Source organism: Momordica charantia, assembly GCF_013281855.1.
Source record: "Momordica charantia cultivar OHB3-1 chromosome 4 unlocalized genomic scaffold, Mcharantia_2.0 BLBB01000004.1, whole genome shotgun sequence".
NCBI lineage: Eukaryota > Viridiplantae > Streptophyta > Magnoliopsida > Cucurbitales > Cucurbitaceae > Momordica > Momordica charantia.
In genome coordinates this window covers 6938233-6958874 of record NW_028275162.1, presented here as the reverse complement: position 1 = coordinate 6958874, position 20642 = coordinate 6938233, and the positions used below count along the sequence as shown (strand labels likewise).

General features: G+C 35.3%; 1 protein-coding gene and 1 long non-coding RNA gene across 2 annotated transcripts; one reads left to right on the top strand and one right to left on the bottom strand.

Moving 5' to 3' along the window:
* Positions 1-609: 609 nt before the first annotated feature.
* LOC148211701 (uncharacterized) lies at positions 610-7089 on the top strand. The gene is made up of 2 exons (XR_015790503.1): positions 610-805; positions 2040-7089. It is a non-coding gene; the product is annotated as an uncharacterized LOC148211701 (long non-coding RNA).
* A 694-nt stretch (positions 7090-7783) lies between these two features.
* Positions 7784-9927, bottom strand: LOC111012170 (7-deoxyloganetin glucosyltransferase). Its single transcript, XM_022286223.2, has 2 exons — positions 9331-9927; positions 7784-8807 (listed from the first exon to the last, which is right to left on the bottom strand). The coding sequence occupies exons 1-2, from the start codon at positions 9845-9847 to the stop codon at positions 7879-7881; spliced, it is 1446 nt and encodes a 481-aa protein (XP_022141915.1). The 5' UTR covers positions 9848-9927; the 3' UTR covers positions 7784-7878.
* Positions 9928-20642: the final 10715 nt, after the last annotated feature.

The window sequence follows — 20642 nt, the reverse complement described above, 5'->3', positions numbered from 1 at the left end:
TAATGGAACCTACATCGTAATTATTCTCTTCTCGATCTTTGATAACCTACCAGTAGACCCCAGTTACCAACAGTATAAATAGGAAGGTTGTCGTCTTCATATCCAAGTATATGTGTGTGATTAATAACTCATATTGAGAACACCTCGATGATAATACTGACTAAATCGTCAGAGCTTACTTTCTCTCTTTTTCAGGTGATATAAACCAAGATGCATTAGCCTTGCCGTGAGGACCAATCACTCGTTCAAGGGCCAAACAGTTACAGCTAGCATTTGATTCTCACACCCAAGTAGTAGTGAGCTCCACTAATGGACATCAAGTGGATAAAGATGGAAAAAAACTTTATTCATGGTGCCAAATGAATATACGAGACGAAGATGAAGCCAAATGAAGACACGAGAAGAAGATGACGGAACTTTGTATTAATAAAGTTATTATTTATTTATTTATTATTATTTTTTTTTTTAAATGGTTATCTATCTCATTTTTAGACCTTTTATATTTTTTTAGCACAATGACGTGGACATTGAATTTATCAATTTTTAGGTGTTTTTTTAAACTTAACTATGTCACATCTAATTGGGGGTAGTATAGTCTTTTAGCTTCCTTTGAGTTGTGAACAGAACGATCAATTTTGGACAGAATGAATTTGGAGTGTTTTATCGTGATGACTAAGGGTTCATTAACTTTGCAATAGGTTGCAAACCCGAAACATTCAAGCTAGGTTTGATCAACCTTCTCGTGGAGTGTTCAACCTTGGGTAGGGAACTAGTTCTCCTTACCTCTTGGCCTTCGATCATCAAGGTAATCCTCGTCTAATCTTGCCTTGGGATTGTGCTATTTGATCTGAGTTTTTTTTTTATTAAATTGACAGTTAGGGGTCCTCCGTGGAAGGGTTTTTATCTGTAATTTTCTAGGGTTCCATATCATTTGGGATTAGAGCTTAGGCTCTAGATTGGGTATATTTGTGTGTTTCTTTGTCTGGTTGATTCTAGCAAAATTAGGATTAATTATTTATTGGTTCTGTACTTCTTTTTAGGAGGGAAAAAAAAGAGAGATTGTGATATGGAGCGTGGAAATAAGAGAAGGAAAAAAAAGGATCTAGTGTGATGATGACAATGGTTCGAATTTGAAAAAAAAAAAACTGAATCAAAAAAGTTTGCAGCAGTGCGATTCTGATCGCAATAGAGGAAAAAGAATTCGGGGGTTGGCGGATTTAAAAAAAAAAAAAAAGAGAAAACAAAAAAAAATTCAAATTATCGGCTCTATGAAAAAAAAAGCAGAGGAAAAAAAATTCAATTGAGAACTTGTTCGAGGTGGTCGACTTTTCATTGTTGAACTTTGAAAAAAGGAAATCAATTGAAGCTGGTGAGTATTAATTGAGGAAAGTAGCTCAGTTTTTAATTAAGCTAGTAGGTTTTTTTTTTTTTTTTTGTTCCATACGAATTTTGTTGAGTGAAGCAAGTACGTGGAGCTAAGTCGTTGACAATTTTAAGTTTCCAAGTAAATTTGCAAAATAAAGCTCTACAAATCATTCAAGTTTTATCTTGGCCAATTTCTTTTAGTCGGAGAGAATTTGTGAGTTTTGTTGCTTCTTAATTTTTCATTGTATCTTTGTTAATTTTACCTTAATATTCTTGTCTAGTTGTTTGCTCTTTTTGTTCATCTTGCATAATTCTTTGGATTTTGATTCTTTGATTCTTAATTCCATATATCTTATTTTCATTGTTATCTATTCTAGTTTGTTGGATCTTGAATATTAGGTTCTTGATTCTCAGTTTTCTTATTTCGTGAGTTCTACTTGTTTCTTACTTGAGTTTGATACTTTACAATAATTCCTATTTGAATTGTTACTTGTTTGCTTCATTAGCTTCTTGGTTGCAAACTCTTGGATCATCACACTATACTTGAGAGAGATTGTATCCTTGTGAGAGAGCATCCTTTTGAGCGTAAACACGAGCGAACCACGTCAATTGAGTGACACGTGAGGGAGTGAATTGTGAGGTCCACTTTTCTTTAATTGTTTTCTCTTTTGTAGCAATGTCAAACTTAGGAGATAGACCCACTAATGGAGATGTAGAAGGGATGGAACCACAAGAACAACTCCTTGCGAAAGTCATGCAAAATGTGGAGACCATGATCAATGAGAGGTTAGATAGGATGGAGCAAAGACTTCAAGCTAGGGATAGACCTCAAGGAAGAAGGCGGCCTGAAGAAGTTTTGGAAGAGGAAGAAGACTTAGAGCAAGAAGATGAAGATGAGGAGCCGGAGGTTGCAGTACCTAAAAGAGGAGAACGTCGAGGAGTGAAAGGAAAATGAGGTTTCCAGAATAGAAGGCAATAAGGGAGGAGAGAAGACAACCATGGAGATCGGGACTTTGGAAACATTAAGGTTAATTTCCCAAGTTCCATGTCACTTTCAACCCAGAAGATTATTTAGAATGGGAACAAGAAGTTGAGAATATATTTTATGGCAACAACCTCACAGAAGAGAAAAAGGTAACGATCTCTGTTACGCATTTTAAGAGTTATGCACAGACTTGGTGGGATAAGGTGTGTTCTAGGAGAAGGAGACGACAAGAAGTTCGAGTGGAAACTTGGTTGGAACTGAAGGAGCTTATGAGGAGGCGATTCATACCACCACACTTCTTGAGAGATTGTGCACAGAAGCTTCAAGCTCTTCGCCAAGGAAACAAGAGTGTTGAAGAATATTATAAAGAGATAGAAACATTGATGGAAAGATTAGACATTGATGAGAATGAGGAGAACACCATGGCACGATTTATGAATGGGTTAAACATAGAAGTGGTTGATCGTGTTGATTTGCAAATGTATGAGGATATGGAGGAGTTGGTGCACTTTTCGGTGAAAATTGAAAATCAAATTCAAAGGCGAAGTCGAGGTACGCTACTAAGAAACCTTTTTCAAACTCAACTTCGTCTTGGAAAAATGATGGCAAATCAACTGACTCCAAATTTAAAGTGGGTAGTGAAAAACCTAAAGATAAGGGGGAAACTTCATCCAAACCCAAACCTAAAACTGACACACCCACAGGTAGGAGTCGAGATCTTAAATGTTAGAAACGCCATTGGGTGGGACATATAAGTCGGGAAAGCCCTAATAAGAGAACCATGATCCTTAGAGAAGGAGAGATAGTAACAGATGTGAGTGAGGTAGATGAAAAAAGGGATGAGTCCATGAATGACCTAGGGAGTGAGGAAGAAGTGGAGGATACTACGTACTTATCCTTAGTCATAAGAAGGGCTCTCAGTACCCACATGAGGAAAGATAACTTGAAGGATCAAAGGGAGAACTTATTTCATACACGTTGCCTTGTGCAAACCATACCCTGTAATGTAGTGATTGCTAATGGGAGTTGTACGAATGTAGTAAGTTCTAGCTTGGTCTCACGACTGAGCCTAGATACTAAACCCCACCCACAACCTTATAAACTACAGTGGCTTAATGATTGTGGTGAACTCAGGGTGACTAAGCAGGTGAAAATTCCTTTTGCCATTGGAAGATACGAGGACGAGGTACTATGTGATGTGCTACTGATGCACGCAGGTGAAATGCTCCTTGATAGGCCTTGGCAGTTTGACAGGAGAGTTCATCATGATGGTTTTCTTAAGCGTTACACATTCACACACAATGGTAAGAAAATTGTACTTATTCCCCTATCCCCCAAAGAAGTACTTATTGATCAAGAAAATTAGAGAAAAGAAAGGTCGAGGTCGCAGCAAAAGCAAATGAGGGAAATAAAAAAAGAGAAAGGAAAATAAAAAGAGAGCTTGAGAGAAAATGAGAGCTTGAGAGAAAATGAGAGTTTGAGAGAAAAGCAAGGGCATAGCTCACGACCTAATGAGAAAAGAGAAAAAAATAATTAGCTGGAGTGCTAGAACTTGTGAGGTTATAAAAGCTATGTTTTCAAAACGAACCATACTCATGGTTATGTTTAAAGAAGCTAACTTACAAACCGAGGAGCTTGAATCCTCTTTGCCTAGTGTTTTTGTGTCTCTTTGCAGGAATTCAAAGGTGTATTTCCCGAGGAGTTGCCTAAGGAGTTACCACGTACTCAAATTCCAAATCGACCAGCATACCAGACAAATCCATAAGAGGCTAAAGAGATTCAAAGGTAAGTAGACGAGTTGCTTACCTAAGGGTACGTACGAGAAAGTTTGAATCCTTGTAGTGTCCCTGTCTTGCTGGTACCTAAAAAAGATGGGTCTTGGAGAATGTGCGTAGATTGTAGGGCTATAAACAAAATTAGCATTAAGTATAGACACCCTATTCCTAGGTTGGATGACATGCTTGATGAATTATATGGATGTAGCCTGTTTACAAAAATCGATTTAAAATCTGGGTACCATCATATTAGGATGAATGTGGGAGATGAATGGAAAACTACATTTAAAACTAAGCATGGATTATATGAATGGTTGGTTATGTCATTTGACTTGACCAATGCACCTAGTACTTTTATGCGACTTATAAACCATGTATTGCGTGACTTTTTAGGAGAGTTTGTTGTGGTTTATTTTGATGACATTCTAATATATTCTAGGACACTAGAGGATCATGTTTAGCATGTTAGATATGTTCTGATTGCACTTCGAAAAGAAAAACTTTATGCTAATCTTAAAAAGTGTAATTTTTGCATGGAAAGGATAAACTTCCGAGGATTTGTTATATCTAAACAGAGAGTGGAAGTTGAGACAGAGAAGGTTAAAGCCATTAGGGAGTGGCCCACACCTAAGAATGCTAGTGAAATTAGGAGCTTTCATGGACTAGTTGGTTTCTATAGGCAAGTCATTAGAGACTTTAGTTCCATACTTGCACCACTTAATGAGCTTATTAAGAAAAATATAAAATTTGAGTGGGGTAAAGCTCAAGACTGTGCATTCAATGAGTTGAAAGATAAATTATGTAATGCACCTTTACTTGCATTACCTAACTTTGAACTAACGTTTCAAATTGAGTGTGATGCAAGTGGAATAGGGATTGGTGTTGTTTTAATGCAGAACCAAAGGCCATTGATGTACTTTAGCGAAAAGTTGAGTGGAGCAACTCTGAAGTACTCTACATACGACAAAGAACTTTATGTCTTAGTGAGAGCACTGCAAACGTGGCAGCACTATTTGTGGCCAAAGGAATTTGTTACACACTGACTACCAAAGCTTACAGCATTTGAAGGGCCAACAAAAGCTAAATAAAAGGTATGCCAACTGGTTGAAGTTCATAGAAACTTTTCCCTACGTGATACGGTAAGAAGGGTAAGGAAAATGTGGTAGCCGATGCACTATCTCGAGGTATGTTTTACTGAACTCCCTTCAAACTAAATTGCTTGGCTTTGAACATATAAAGACCTTGTATTCTCAGGACATTCATTTTGCACCTATTGTTGAATCTCTTCTGCAAAAACGTGTGGTGAATGATTATATGTTGTTTGATGGTTTCTTGTATAGAAAGGATAAACTTTGCATTCCGACTTGTTCCATTCATGAGTTGCTAGTTAAAGAAGCTCATGAAGGAGGTTTAATGGGGCATTTTGGGGTAGCAAAAACATATGACATGTTAACTTAACACTTCTATTGGCCTAAAATGAGACATGACATACATAAGGAGTGTGAGAGATGCATTGCATGCAAGGAAGCGAAGTCTAGGTCAAAACCACATGGATTTTATTTGCCTTTACCAACTCCTAGCGGACCATGGTTAGATATTTCAATGGATTTTGTACTTGGCTTGCCACAATCTAAAAAAGGAAAGGATAGCATATTCGTAGTAGTTGACAGGTTTAGCAAGATGGCACATTTCATTTCATGTAATAAAACTAATGATGCTAAACATGTGGCTGACTTGTTTTTCAAAGATGTAGTTAAATTACATGGCATTCCTAGAAGTAATGTTAGTGCTAGGGATGTTAAGTTTCTAAGTTACTTTTGGAGAATACTGTGGGGAAAACTAGGCACTAAATTAGTTTACTCCACTACATGTCATCCTCAAACTGATGGACAAACTGAGGTAGTTAATAGAACAATAGTGACAATGATTAGGGCTAAAATTGATAGAAACATCAAAATTTGGGATGATTGTTTACCATTCATTGAATTCGCATATAATAGGGTTGTCCATAGTGTCACTAGATGTACTCCCTTTGAGATTGTTTATGGATTTAATCCTTTATCACCGCTTGATTTATTACCTTTGCCTTCTAACGAGGTTGTGAATTTTCAAGCTGACAAAAAGGCAACAGCCATTCGGGAGCTACATAAAGAGGTTAAGGAAAGGATTGAGAAACAAAACACTAAAGTAGCAGCGAGAGTCAATCAACACCGGAAGGCTATTGTATTCAAAGAGGGAGATTGGGTCTGGGTTCACTATCGAAAGGAACGATTCCCACATCAGCGAGAATCTAAGTTAAACTCAAGGGGAGATGGACATTTCCAAATGTCGAAGAAAATCAATGACAATGCCTATCAAATTGACCTCCAAGGTAAGTATGGTGTGAGTGCTACTTTTAATGTGTCTGACTTGACTCCTTTTGATGTAGGTGACGATTTTGATTCGAGGACGAATCCTTCAAAAGGGGGGAGAAGATGATATGAAACAAAATGCATTAGCCTTGCTGCCAGGACCAATCACTTGTTCAAGTGCCAAACAGTTACAGCTAGCATTTGATTCTCACATTCAAGCAGTAGTGAGCTCCACTAATGGACATCAAGTAGATAAAGATGGGGAAAAACTTTATTCATGGTGCCAAATGAATATACGAGACGAAGATGACGCCAAATGAAGACATGAGAAGAAGATGACGGAACTTTGTATTAACAAAGTTATTATTTATTTATTTATTATTATTATTTTTTAAATGGTTATCTATCTCATTTTTAGGCCTTTTATATTTTTTTAACACAATGATGTGGGCATTGAATTTATCAATTTTTAGGTGTTTTTTTTTTAAAAATTAACTATGTCACATTTAATTGGGGTAGTATAGTTTTTTAGCTTCCTTTGAAATTAGGTATTTAATCTTGTGAACAGAACGATCAATTTTGGACCGAATGAATTTGGAGTGTTTTATCGTGATGACTTAGGATTCATCAACTTTGCAATTCTTGATCTAGGTTGCAAACCCGGAACATTCAAGCTAGGTTTGATCAACTTTCTTGTGGAGTGTTCAACCTTAAGTAGAGAACCAGTTCTCCTTACCTCTTGGTCTTCGATCATCAAGGTAATCCTCGTCTAATCTTGCCTTGGGATTGTGCTATTTGATCTGGTTTTTTTTTTAAATTGACAGTTAGGGGTCCTCCTTAGGTGGAAGGGTTTTTATCTGCAATTTTCTAGGTTTCCAAATCATCAGGTCACACGTTTCATCTCGAAAAGTCATCTAAAACACCTCTGGATATTCGATTATCATGCTAGAACAAAAATGGCGAGTTTTGCAATATTTGTTTAAGGGTTCATGTTGTGCCACTGGTTGAATTTAGTTTTGTTAAAATTAATGAGTTTGGAAAGATTTTAATGTTTTCCTCTCATTAAAATTCGTGGTAAATGGTAGCGGAAGTTGAACAAAATGTTAAAATGGTAACACTAACCTTAATCTAGGGGTTTTTTTTCTCTCTATTTTTGACATTTTTCCTCATAGGATATGAAAGTTCTATTGTACATATAGATTTTGACTTTTCTTAATTTCTTAATTTAGTGGTTGGGGTTAGATTAGATATATACTTTCGTACTTTTTTCTTTTTAACATTTTCTTGCTAGTTGAATTTTGAATATATTTGATTCAATAAAAAGATAAACTCTATGTTATTTATTAATAAAGATACCTGTAGTGATTCCATACACTATATAAACATATTCTCCCTAATACAATCACTGTTCTAGAATTTCAATAATTAATTTCTCAAAGTTGTGGTGAGAAGAGCCACCTGAATTATGCGATTCCTCCGCTTTACTTTTCAACTCCATAACTTTCCTCTTCATATCTTCACCCTTCTTTCCTCCCATCAACTCTCCAATACAACTCTCAACTTCATCTCTCTTCACATCACTCTCTAGTTCCATCGCAACTCCCCACTCAACGCAACAATATCGACATGTCGTTTGTTGATCCCCAAAATATGGCCACGATATCATCGGCACTCCAGCACATATGCTCTCCATGGTCGAGTTCCATCCACCATGCGTCAAGAAAACCCCTATCGACGGGTGTTTCAACACCTCTTCTTGAGCACACCAACTCGCTATCATTCCCCTCGCTTTAGTTCTTTCGAGAAATTCAAATGGCAAAATCCCCGACTCGCTTCGAACAAGATCAGGCCTTATGATCCACAAGAATGGCCTTCCGCTATTTGCAAGTCCCCAAGCAAGCTCGACGAGGCACCGAGGTGTCACCACAGCCAAACTCCCAAAATTTACATAAATCACTGAATTGGGTTCTCTCAAATTGAGCCATTCAATGCACTCACATGTCCGTTCTTCCCAAATATTTGTAGCTATTGCATCAAGGCTATCGTCTTTGATTTTTCTTGCAAATAAGTGGAGTGGGCCAATGGTGTAAATGGGGGGAAGCATGCAAGAAAGAGCATCCAAAACTTTTTGATCCAGTGCCTCAAATGTGTTTAGTATAATTGCTGAAGCTTTTTGAGTTCTTTCTGTTTCTTGAATGAAGAAGTTGAGCAAGATGTCGTTTGGATCTGTTGTTCTGATGAAACTCGGTAGATCTTTGAGTCGTATCTTATCCATCCCCAGAATCCAATCTATTGTGGTTTCGAGCTGCCCGTCTACTAAATAGCTCTCATCTGAAAAAACCAATAACAAAAATCTATATTAAAACATCATTCTGTTGGAAAATTAAAACATTGTAATTTATGATTAATCTAAATAAAAGGCATAAAATTCAAGAACAATCAAGATCTAAGCAAGAAAACTAAAATCTATAAAGAGATCAAATATGGGTAATATATGAACAAGAGGCTCAAAGTAGCCTAGTGTATCGGGACCATAACCATATATTTATATATTAATCCTAAGTTTCCCATAATTCTCTAAGATTAATGGATTGGTTTCTATCCAGCTGACTACACCACTGAAATCAAGACCACTCAATATACCCAAATATAATTGCTCATTTTGTTACTCATATATGAACTAGTTATTATTGTTCCAAAACATAAACAAAAATATTATTTTATCATACTTGAATTCATCGATGTTGAGGTCATGCAATTTATTTTTCTTTATTAAAAACGAAAAATTGAAACAAAAAATAGAAACGTTTCCAAATAAATCTTAAAATATTATCAAACGGCCCTTCATTAATACCTTTAAATGGAGTGGTCCCTCGCTCAACAAGCTCACCGAAGTGCATAAATCCTAGCAAACTGCAAGGGCTAATAGGCCACAAGTGTACAACTGGAACGTTAAATTCAGCACCAGCTTGAATAGAGAACGACATACAACCATCAGCAACTATACAGCTAATCGGCGGGATGCCATTGACTCGAGACGAAGCATCATCCAACTGCGAAAGCATACTACAAAAAGGAGCTAAGAAATACTCAGAAACCGAGATGCAGAGTGAGGGTATGTCGAGCGGGTCGTCGATGTCGTTGTCACAACTCTCCGTCGGGCCATCGGGAATGGTTCGAAACTGAAAGTCGGGCAAGCCGTCGAGAGAATTTGGCCCTCTAGACCTAATTATACGCCTGTGATTGTACTGTGTGTTGACAAAAGTAATATGGAAACCTCTCTGGTGAAGAAGCTTTGCTACGCTGAACATTGCGTTTATATGGCTTTGTCCTGGAAGAGGGATGCACACAGCATGAGGTTTTGGACTCATATTTTTTCACTCATTTGGGAAAAAAAGATCCAACTCTTATGAAAATTTATAGCAAAAGCTGTTGGGAATGACAATGATTAAAGAAAGAAAAATAAGATTGCTAAAAAAAAAAAGAGAAAAATGAGAGATATATCTTATAAGCTTTTGAAATTATTATTAAACGTTTTAATTAATTATCCACGTTGATAAGTTAATCATCCATTCATCTTATTAATGTTTTATTAATTAATTTCATTAAAATGTTTGGATTAATTTCCTTTTAAAGTTGTTGTTCTCCTTTCTCATGGATTCAATAAAAAAGGTTTTTCTTCCTCAATTTTTTTCTAAAGGATGTTTTTCTCCTGGTTGGTTTTTCTTTTTGTGCTGTTTTCTTTTTTAAGAAATTCTAAACTCAAAATTGTGTTAAGTATAGGATATAGTATCATAGTTGTACCGAAATTACTTTTAGGATAGTGGTTCTTAATAGTCCAACGACTTTCTTTTCATCCAAATCTCCTCGAGTTCTCACAAAAGTTTGGTGGTTTTTTTTTTTTTTCCTTTTGAAATTTGTAATGATAATTAAATTATGTTCATGTCTGAAACAAGCCAAAAAAATGGGATGAACTCAACTTTTAATTTTCTGCTTGAAACTTTGTATCTCCGGAAAGTCTAGTAGAATGATGGTTGGAAATTTAATTCGGACTTGACAACTCAATAAAAATGGAAAATTTTGGTATGCGTGTTAAAATTGTATACTGACAATTCCATTATGATTTGGATTTGATTGACACATGCGGTTACAAATATCACGCGTATTATTAAAGCCAACATAAGTAATTGACATATATCTCTAATCAAGATGTTGTGAGTTCGATTCCCACTCAATATATATTTGGATGATTATGTCCTCTTTTTCAACAACTCTTTATTTATTCTTGATAGTGTGCCCGTTTCACGACATTTTTTTTAACTTTTGGTTTTTCTATTTTTTTTCCTTTTGAAAAATTAAAATCATATATGTTTGATAATTGTATTTTTATTTTTTTGCTTTTCAAAAGTAGAAAATCAAACGTGTTTGATAATGATTTTTTGGTTTGGGTTATTTAAAAAGTTAGAGAGGTATGCTAGAGAGAGAAATGTATGCAAAGTAGAGATGAAGGAGAGATATGAATCGGGAATGGCCTCCCATCCTCATTTTGGCGAAAAGTTCAGAGAAAGAGAGTAAAATTGAGAGCAAAAGACATGTTAAGGAACCAAAAATTGTAGTTGAGGAAAAAAAATTAGACAAAAGGTTCTAGATATATTTGTTAGAGAAAAATAAATTTAAAAAAAGAAAATTTTTGAAAGAGAAAAAATTTAGATGGAGAAAAGTTTAGATATATTTGCTAGAAAAAAATAGATTAGAAAGAGAGAAAAGTTAAAAAAGATAAAATTGGAAAAAATAAAAATATTGGTGAAATATTAAATTTTTAAAAAGAAAAAAATAAAGTGATATGTTAAAATAAAAAGAAAGAATTAAAAATATATATAAAGATCGAAGATTTTTTAAGAAAGAAATAAATAATAATAAATATGATGGAGATGAAAATTTGAGAGAGAAATATAAATTTATTAGAGAGAGAAATTCAGGTGGAAAAATGTTTTAGGGTGAAAAAGTATTTCTTATAGAGAAATATGTCAAAAGGAAAGAAAAGGTGCAGCGCTAGAAAAAAAATGAAATTCTGAACTACAGAAATCTATTTTTAAAAACTACTCTTTTTCTATAATTTACATAGAATTCCAAAAACCTTTTTTTGAAAAACAAAAAATATATATATAATTGAATTGGGTTATCAGATGAGGATGTTTTTCTGAACTTTTATTTAAAAATAAAGAGACTAAATAAAAGTTAATAATAGGCTTTAATCAAATGAAATCAGGACAAAACTTTAAAAATATCGAAGGTAAATTAAAATGAAAGTTTTTTTTAGTACAAATTAAGGTTAAAGTAGCATCAGGATTAAAAAAAAAAGGTTAAAGTAGAGTGATTAAAATTATATCTTAATATATCAAATATCAATGATATATTTTTTTTTTTTAGTATTACAATTCAAACTTAAAGACAAAGATTTAAACTTAAAAAAAATTATTGATGTATTAAGTTAATCTATACTCAATTTTACACTTATTTATTTGTCAATCTAAATGAGTTTAATGATGTGTGGTCCCATCATCGTTGGATTAAAAAAAACGAAAAGAAAATACACCTATTTATTTTGTAGTAGTTATATTAAGATGGAAACAATAAGCAAGGGATACATTTATAATTTTAGAATAAGAAAGAGAGTAAATAGTCAAAAAAACAAAACATTTTTCAGGAAAATCATGTTTAAGATCAATTTTCCATTTCAAATAATTGAACTCCAACATGTAATTGAATAAAATAAGCTTCTTTTTTTTTAATTCGACAGTTGTTTTTTTTTCTTTTTTAAATACAAAATGTGGGGTGGGTGTTTATGCAAGAAATTGCACAACTTCGGTTTAGCTTGAACCCGGTCCCTGTTCCGACCTGAAATTCTAAGGGAAGACCTGCACAAGAGGGCAAAATCTCCAACGCTCAAGTTAGTAAGTGGCTCGGACTCAATATTAAGTTCGAGGAGAAATTCGATATCTGATGCTGAAATGAGACCCTCTATTTATAGGTTTAGGTTCCGACAGGGGTTGCGACAAGCGGTTACCTTGGTCAGATTTGAGATCGATCGTGTCGCGTTCCAGCCGATCAAGCTCGGACACTTTCCCGAAAATGACAGGTTGATCCTTACTCGGAAATGGTGCGTCTTTCATCTCGGGAGGTTCCGAGATGAAGCTCCATAAGTGTTCTTTCGAACCTAGCTTTAGTGGCGAATCTCCGTCCTCCACGTGGCAATAGGATTCTTCATCCCCAAACAGTGGGGATCAAACTCACAACCTCTTAGTTTGAGATATATGACAATTACCGTTGAGCTATACTCATTTTAATTCAACAATCGTTCAATTGTGAGACGATGAATTCAACTACAGATTGGGATATATTTTATCTACTCTTTTTTTATATATAATATAAAAATACCTAATCTACTTTAACTGTGTTCGAATGATAAATATATTAAAAATATATAAGATTCTTTAATAATATCCTAATGCTTTGTGTAAATCAAATTTGTGAAGTGAAGGTTCAACTTTTCTCATGGTAACTTGAAAGCATTAATTATTGAGTTTTTGTCTTTTTGAATGATGAATAAAGGAGTGGGTTTGTTTGCACACGACAAATCCTCTTTATTTCCATATACTATAGTATTTGTTGCCATCTATCAAAGATTGAAGGTCTTTGTAGAAAAATAAAAGTTTGGCACTCTATTATAATCCTATTGTTAGCACTCTATTATATTCCTCCAATCCATGTCAAATACGGATTGTATTGTCTATCTACATCTCTAATATATATATATATATATATGTATAAAAGTGTGCATGTGGAAGAAATTTTTTGACGAAATTATCCTTCATTTTTTATTAAATACCATATATACACTTTTGTTCTTTGGTGTGATAGAGTTGTTTGCCCAAATTTTGAAACTCGCTATTTTTTATTTTTTGTTTTTTTAAGACTTATATTGATGCTATTTAGAAGAAATAAATATGTTTAATTTGTTTGTTTTTTAAATTCTATTTGGACTTCCTTGATTTTGCGTTTAAATATTAGAATGAGAAAATTTTTCTTATCCTTATTCAATAGTATCTAGTTATAAAATAAAATATTAAAAATGGTAGAATCTCAAAATTTTGCAACCTCTCCCTGGCTTACAACTATAAAATAAGTCCCTTCCACTTATTTTTAACAACAATTCGACGTATATTTATCTTTCTTCTCTTCTACTTTTTTTTTATTGATTTTACTTTTCTCTTTTACAGGTTTTTTATTTTTAAGTTTTATTAATAGTGCGGTAGATCACATTCCAATTTTCTAGAGCACTGTTGTTTAACGATTTTGAACGACATTGATGAAAGGTAAATATAATTTATTATTGAATATCATTCATCATATTTATATATTATTAAAAAAATTATTCAAGAATTTTTTTAGACAATATTAATAATCTTGTTTTTTTTTGGTAAAAATGACATTAATTTTTTTTAATAATTTAAATAAGGGCAAAGGAAAATGATGCTCACATAAATATTGATATATTAAGTAGTTGATGTTTATTAAAAACATACTTATTTTGAGCAATAGAGTAATAAGGTTTTTAAATTTCTTAACCTTCATTTACTTTAACTTATATATGCATTTTTATTTAACTAATTTCATATGCATTTTTATTTAACTAATTGAATATTAATAATTAGCCAAAAACGAACAGCTAATAATTGACGTATATCTCCCACCAAAAGATTGTGAGTTCAATCCTCACCCCATAAAGATTGTCTTTATTAAATTAATTTTTTAATAAAATCCTCCCACCCCCGTAAACATAATGTCAAATTTGTCTTTATTAATTAATTCTTAATTAAAATCCTCCCACCTTCTCACGTGGAGTTCTTCTTCTGTATTTAAGGGATTTTACTTTTCGGGTCACTTTTAATACTTTATTTAAATTTCTTTATTAATACATTGGTTGAGTAGAAACATAATAATCCATCCAAATAAAACTTTTAATATTCATTTTCATTTCATGCACATTTAATTTTCTCCCTAAAGAATACACATTTAATTTTAAATTAAATAAATCTCTCCATATTGTACCTTCAAAATATTCACTTATGATTTTTCACTTTTAATAATTAAATAAATTTTAAAATAACAATGCATAAATATACCTTGAAGGTAATAATTGAAGTACATTCACGAAATTAACAGGAAAAGAATGAAAACATTTTGAATATAACATTTTTATCAATTTATTCCTAAAAATTAATTTTAAAATTTGTAAAGTAACTATAATTAATAATAGAATTTTTAAAAGCTATAGTATTTTAACAGTTAAATAATGTTTAAAGAAATAAAAATATGAAAATATATTCGGACATTTTTTTTAATAATATTTCTTTTGAAACTTTTTCCAAAAATATATTCTCCACCAAACTATTTCCAAGAACGTCTTTTCAAGAGACAACCTGATGATGTGGCAGTGCAGGTCGTCTCTCGAAGACACCACTTGTAACTATTTTTTTCCTCAAAATCTCCTTAACTCATGTGGGTGTCAGGCACAGTTACAAGTTGTTTCTTGAAGATACAACTTACAATACGTGGCTAAAATGCACGGATATATGGCCGTCTCTTCAACAGACAAAGTAAAAAGAAAAAAATTAAAAAAAAAGCCAACTGTAGATGTTGTTTCTTGAAGAGACGACCTGCACATCATCAAGTTTCGCTCTTGAAGAGACGACAAGCTATTTCCAAGCATTATTCTTGGAAATAGTTTGGTGGAGAATATATTTCTAGAAAAAAGTTTTAAAAGAAACATTATTAAAAAAAAATCCATGTATATTGACACTAATAATCAAATGCATTCACAACATTGTTACCAAATAAACTTCGTTATCTTCTTTATTCAAAAATTGACTTTTAAAATTTATGTGTTTTAATTTTTTTACTTTTAATAATTTTATTCAAAATATTGACTTTTAAAGTTGATGATTTTTCTTTTTTTTCAATTTTTACTTTTAATAAATTTATGATTTTTCATTTTTTCAAAATATCGATAGTCACAATAAATCTTCGAAAACACTCCAAGATAACACTGCAAAAGAGGAGTTAGCACTCCAAACCTTTTGGGATCCTTATATAGACGAATATATGACTGTTACCTTTGTGTAGGAACGGTTTTCTTTCAAATTCAATTGAGTGATCTTCCCTCCCCTAATTATAGGGAGCTATACGCACGATCAGAGGAGTTGATTGTCCTTCCAGCGGATTTTAAGCAACTGCCCCTATACTGGCCACGTGTCAAGTTCAGTAGTAGTCCGAACTCGTCGAAGTGCCACGTCATTAACAACGTGCGTTAAAGGGAAGAAATTTGCATCCAACAATAGCCCTCTACTCTGGGAAGTCTTAAGGTTGATTTAATTTTTCCAGAGTAGCGTTTGGTTCTGAATCAGAACTCGTCCGCATCTAGGTTTATAAGTCACCCCTTTGATCACTCCGTACTGGCGTTTCCCGTCACGAGATATTTAATCCCCTTTTGGGCGCATTTACCTTTGAAAATATGATCCTTACTTCATGCACTTAGGGCACGGGGCTCAATTGTCTACCAACTCGAATTCTCTGGAGTCGATTGGCTTCACCATCTCTTTAAGTAGGTAACTCTACCCACAACTCGAAGAAATTTTTATTACATACGGTTGTTTATAGTGGAATTTGGTAGACTAAGTAAGCTCTTCTCACTTTTAATGAAATTGACTGAGAATTGTCGCATTTTTGTTCAGTTCTGATTGACCCTCCACCAGAATTGACTCGGAAGACCAGAGCGGTTTTGTCCAAGTGTGCTATTTTGTCAGCCAAGGATCGTTACGGCCCCGACCTGGTGTCCAACAGAAATCTCAGAAGTTGTGGACTCGCTCCTGCATTGACAGAAGGTTAAATCTGCAGCTTCCCCTTTTTTAGTGTTGCACATTAAGTTCTTCATATTGACATTCTTAATGAAAATGTAGAAGAGACGGGTCCCAGGCTTTCAAAGTTTAACAGCAATCATCACAGAGACACCCCTTTGGGGAAGGGAGCAGCAGCCCCTATGAACTCTGGAACAAAACATCTGAGCTTACAACAACCGATGAACGAACCGATAGAACATCGCCCTGGCAAGGAGATGGTTCCACCAGAAGCCTCTTCTACTCCTAAACCAGCCCAACAAAAACGTGGTCGTAATGTTGGAACGATGTAGGCGAACTAAACAGCCTCCCCCCCTCATTTTTGTTGTTTGCTATATTTTTGTTGTGTAGATAACCGGTACACAATCTGGGTGTTTTGGGGGAATGGATGACTAATCGCTTCGTATTGTTTCTCTCTTTTCTGTTTTTCTTTTTTTTTGTTGGTGTTCATTTTCACGTCGAACGATATTTCGTTAATATTTCATCTTGCATAACCGACCGTGCATTTATATACAAAAAAATTCAAGATGGAGATAAAATTCCTCGTTGCACTAACAAGAAGAACAATTAGTACTGATAGCCCCTAATTTGGTCAGGGAACTAGTAGTACAATGAACAAATTACATGAATTACTGATAATATAATTTTAAACGTTCAGCATTCCAAACATGTGGGTGTTGTCTTCCGTTAAGATCAATTAATTGATACGTTCCAATTCGAACCACGTCCTTGATTTTGTAAGGTCTATCCCAATTTAGCTCCAAAGCGCCAGTTTTTTTAATGACTTTTTTCAACACTAAATCTCCTACTTTTAACCGTCGTTGTTTCACCCTTGCATTGTAATACTTGCCATGCGATTTTGATATTCCGTGTTTCGCAGTTGTGAAACATTTCTTTGTTCTTCTAACAAGTCCAAGCTCAGACATAATGCTTCCGTGTTTCGTTGTTCATCGAAAGGTTGCTTGATTCATTCCGAAGGAAGGCCCAATTCTACAGGAATGAGCGCCTCCAACCTGAAGGCTAAGGCGTAAGGTGTTTGGTTCGTCAAGCCCCTAGGAGTGGTCCGATAGGACCATAAAACTGCGGGCAATTCCTCAGCCCATCGCCCTTTCAATTAATCTAACCTCATTTTGAGGCCACGTTTCAATATTTTATTAACAGCTTCCACTTGCCCATTGGTTTGAGGATGAGCAGGTGACGAGGTATGTGCTTGATTCCGAGTTCCACGCAAAATCCATTAAATTTTGCATTGTCAAACTGTCTTCCATTATCAGTTATTATTGTGCATGGTATCCCGAATGGGCAGATTATATTTCACAACACAAAATTTCGCACTTTAGCTTCTTTGATGGTAGCTAGTGGTTCAGCTTCCGCCCATTTAGTGAAATAATCGACTGCGACGATAGCAAATCGGGTTTGACCTCTTCCAATGGGTAGTGGTCCAATCAAATCAATCCCCCATTGAGCAAATGGCCACAGGCTCGAGATTTGCATCAAATCTTCCGCCGGCTGTCGAATTATGTCTGCATGTCGTTGGCATTTATCGCACTTTCATACAAAGTCTTTCATATCTTTAGCTATACTCGGCCAATAGTATCCTTGCTGGATTGTCTTTGCCATTAAGGTCCGAGCCCCAGTATGACTCCAGCAAATTCCTTCGTGGATCTCCCGAAGGATATACTCGACTTCTTCCGGAGTCAAGCACTTCAATAAAGGCAAGGAAAAACCTCTTTTGTATAATATCCCATCGACCAACAAGTAATGCACGGCTTGTCTTCTTAGTTTCCTTGTCTCTTGAGGCTCCTCGGGTTGGACTCCCTAAAGGAAGTCTATTATTGGATCCTTCCACCAACGAACTCGAATGGTGACATCGCACAAATCTACCTCGCTTATTGAGGGAGCTGCCAACACTTCTACTATAACTGTGTGTGGCAATTCGGTTTCATATGCCGATGTCAATTGGGCCAAAGCATCTGCATTTGAGTTTTCTGACCTTGGGATTTGTCTGATCACGAAATCCTTGAATTTAGCCAAATCTACATGTGCTTTCTCTAGGTACTTAGCCATTTTGGCATCCTTGGCTTAGAATTCTTCAGTAATTTGATTCACTATAAGTTATGAATCACTTAGAATTAATAAACAAGCAGCGTCCATGCCTTGGGCCATACGGAGCCCAACCAACAAAGCTTCATACTCAATTTCGTCGTTGGACGTTCTAAAATTGAACCGTATGGCGTACTCAAACCGCATTACCTCAGGAGATTGGAGGAGAATGCTAGCACCGCAACCTTTTTCGTTGGAAGATCCGTCAACGTACAAGGTCCACTGTCGTTTTGAATCAACTGTCTCCAGGCTTGGTGTCAATTCTGTCACAAAGTCAGCCATGACTTGTCCCTTTAATGACGTTCGAGGTACAAAACTAATATCAAACTCGCTTGGTTCCAATGCCCATTTCATCAATATACCTGAAGTTTCAAGCTTTTGGAAAACTTGCCTTAGAGGGAAGTTAGTGAGTACCACAATCTTGTGGGCTTGGAAGTAAGGTCGTAACCTTCAAGCTGAGGTGGCTAGAGCCAGTGTCAATTTCTCAATACTCGGATACCTCATTTATGCATCAGTCATCGACTTACTAGTGTAGTATACCGGACTCTGCCAACTTTCGTTACTTCAGATTAAGACCGAATTGACCTCTTAACTCGATACGGCCAGATATAGATATAAAATATCTTCGGGTACATTTTGAAAGCAATGGTGTCGCGCTTAGGTACTCTTTCAATCCAGAAAATGCTTGTTCGCACTCTTCAAACCATTCAAATTTTCCTTTGGTTCTTAAGGTTTTGAAGAATGGTAGGCATTTATCGGTGGAACGAGAAACAAATCGATTTAGGCCAGACGGCATTCAAGCATTGAAGCTGTTTCATATTCTTTGGTGATTCCATCTCTAAAACCGCTTTAATTTTGTCTGGATTGGCCTCGATACCCATTCGATTAACCATGAAACCTACGAATTTACCTGAGAACACCCTAAAAATGCTTTTCGATGGGTTAAGTTTCATTTGATAATATCTTAACACACTGAATGCTTCTGCCAGGTCAGTTAAATGTTGTTCTGACGTCACACTTTTCACTAACATGTCGTCAACATAAACTTCCATGTTTCGTCTGATCTGCTTACTAAACATCATATTCACCAGACGTTGATATGTCGCCCCCACATTCTTCAGTCCAAATGGCACCACCTTATAACAACAAAGCCCTTGATCAGTTATAAATGAGGTATGCTCTTGATCTAGTATATGCATTTTTATTTGATTATAGCTCGAATATGCGTCCATAAAAGTTAATAATTCATGGCCTACAGTTGCATCAACCAACTGATTGATTCTAAGCAAAGGGAAACTATCTTCCGGGCATGCTTTATTTAGGTTAGTAAAGTCAACACACATTTGTCATTTTCCATTAGCTTTTTTTACCATTACTACGTTAGAAAGCCACGCGTGATAATAAACCTCTTTTATAAAATCTGCCTTGAGGAGTTTATCAACCTCCTCATAAATTACAACACTTTGAGCAGCGTCTACAAGCCAACGCTTTTGTTTCACTGGTTTATAGCTCGGGTCAACATTAAGCCTATGAAGAATAACGCTAGGATCAATTCCTGGCATGTCCTCATGGGACCAGGCAAATACATCAGAATTTCCTTGTAAAAAATCTACAATTTGGCTACGCAATGGAGCCTGCATCCCCATTCTGATGTTAACCTTTTTCACAAGTGACCCCAGTTGCACCTGCTCTGATTCCTCTTTGGAGGTACTCCAACTTTCAGTCGCTTCAACACGTTCGCTTTGGCGAGCCTTGTTATTCTGCGAGTTGGGAAATAAAGGCTCTTTTTGCTGAACCACAGCACAAGTTCGGACTCCTTTTAACGCGGTAGCATAGCAGTCTCGCGAGGCTTTTTGCTCCCCCTTGATCATCCCTACCCCTTTAGTGGTGGGGTACTTCATCATCTAGTGATAAATTGAAGGTACTGCTGCAGCTCATGAATATAAGGTATCTCGAGTATAGCATTATAAGTTGAGCTACCGTCACTTACAACGAATTCTGCAATCTTCCGAGCTTCATCTTTTCCTTCTCTGATCAATACAGGCAGGTCAATATATCCTTCGGCAGAAACAAACTCTCCGGAGAAGCCCACTAATGGAGTGGAACA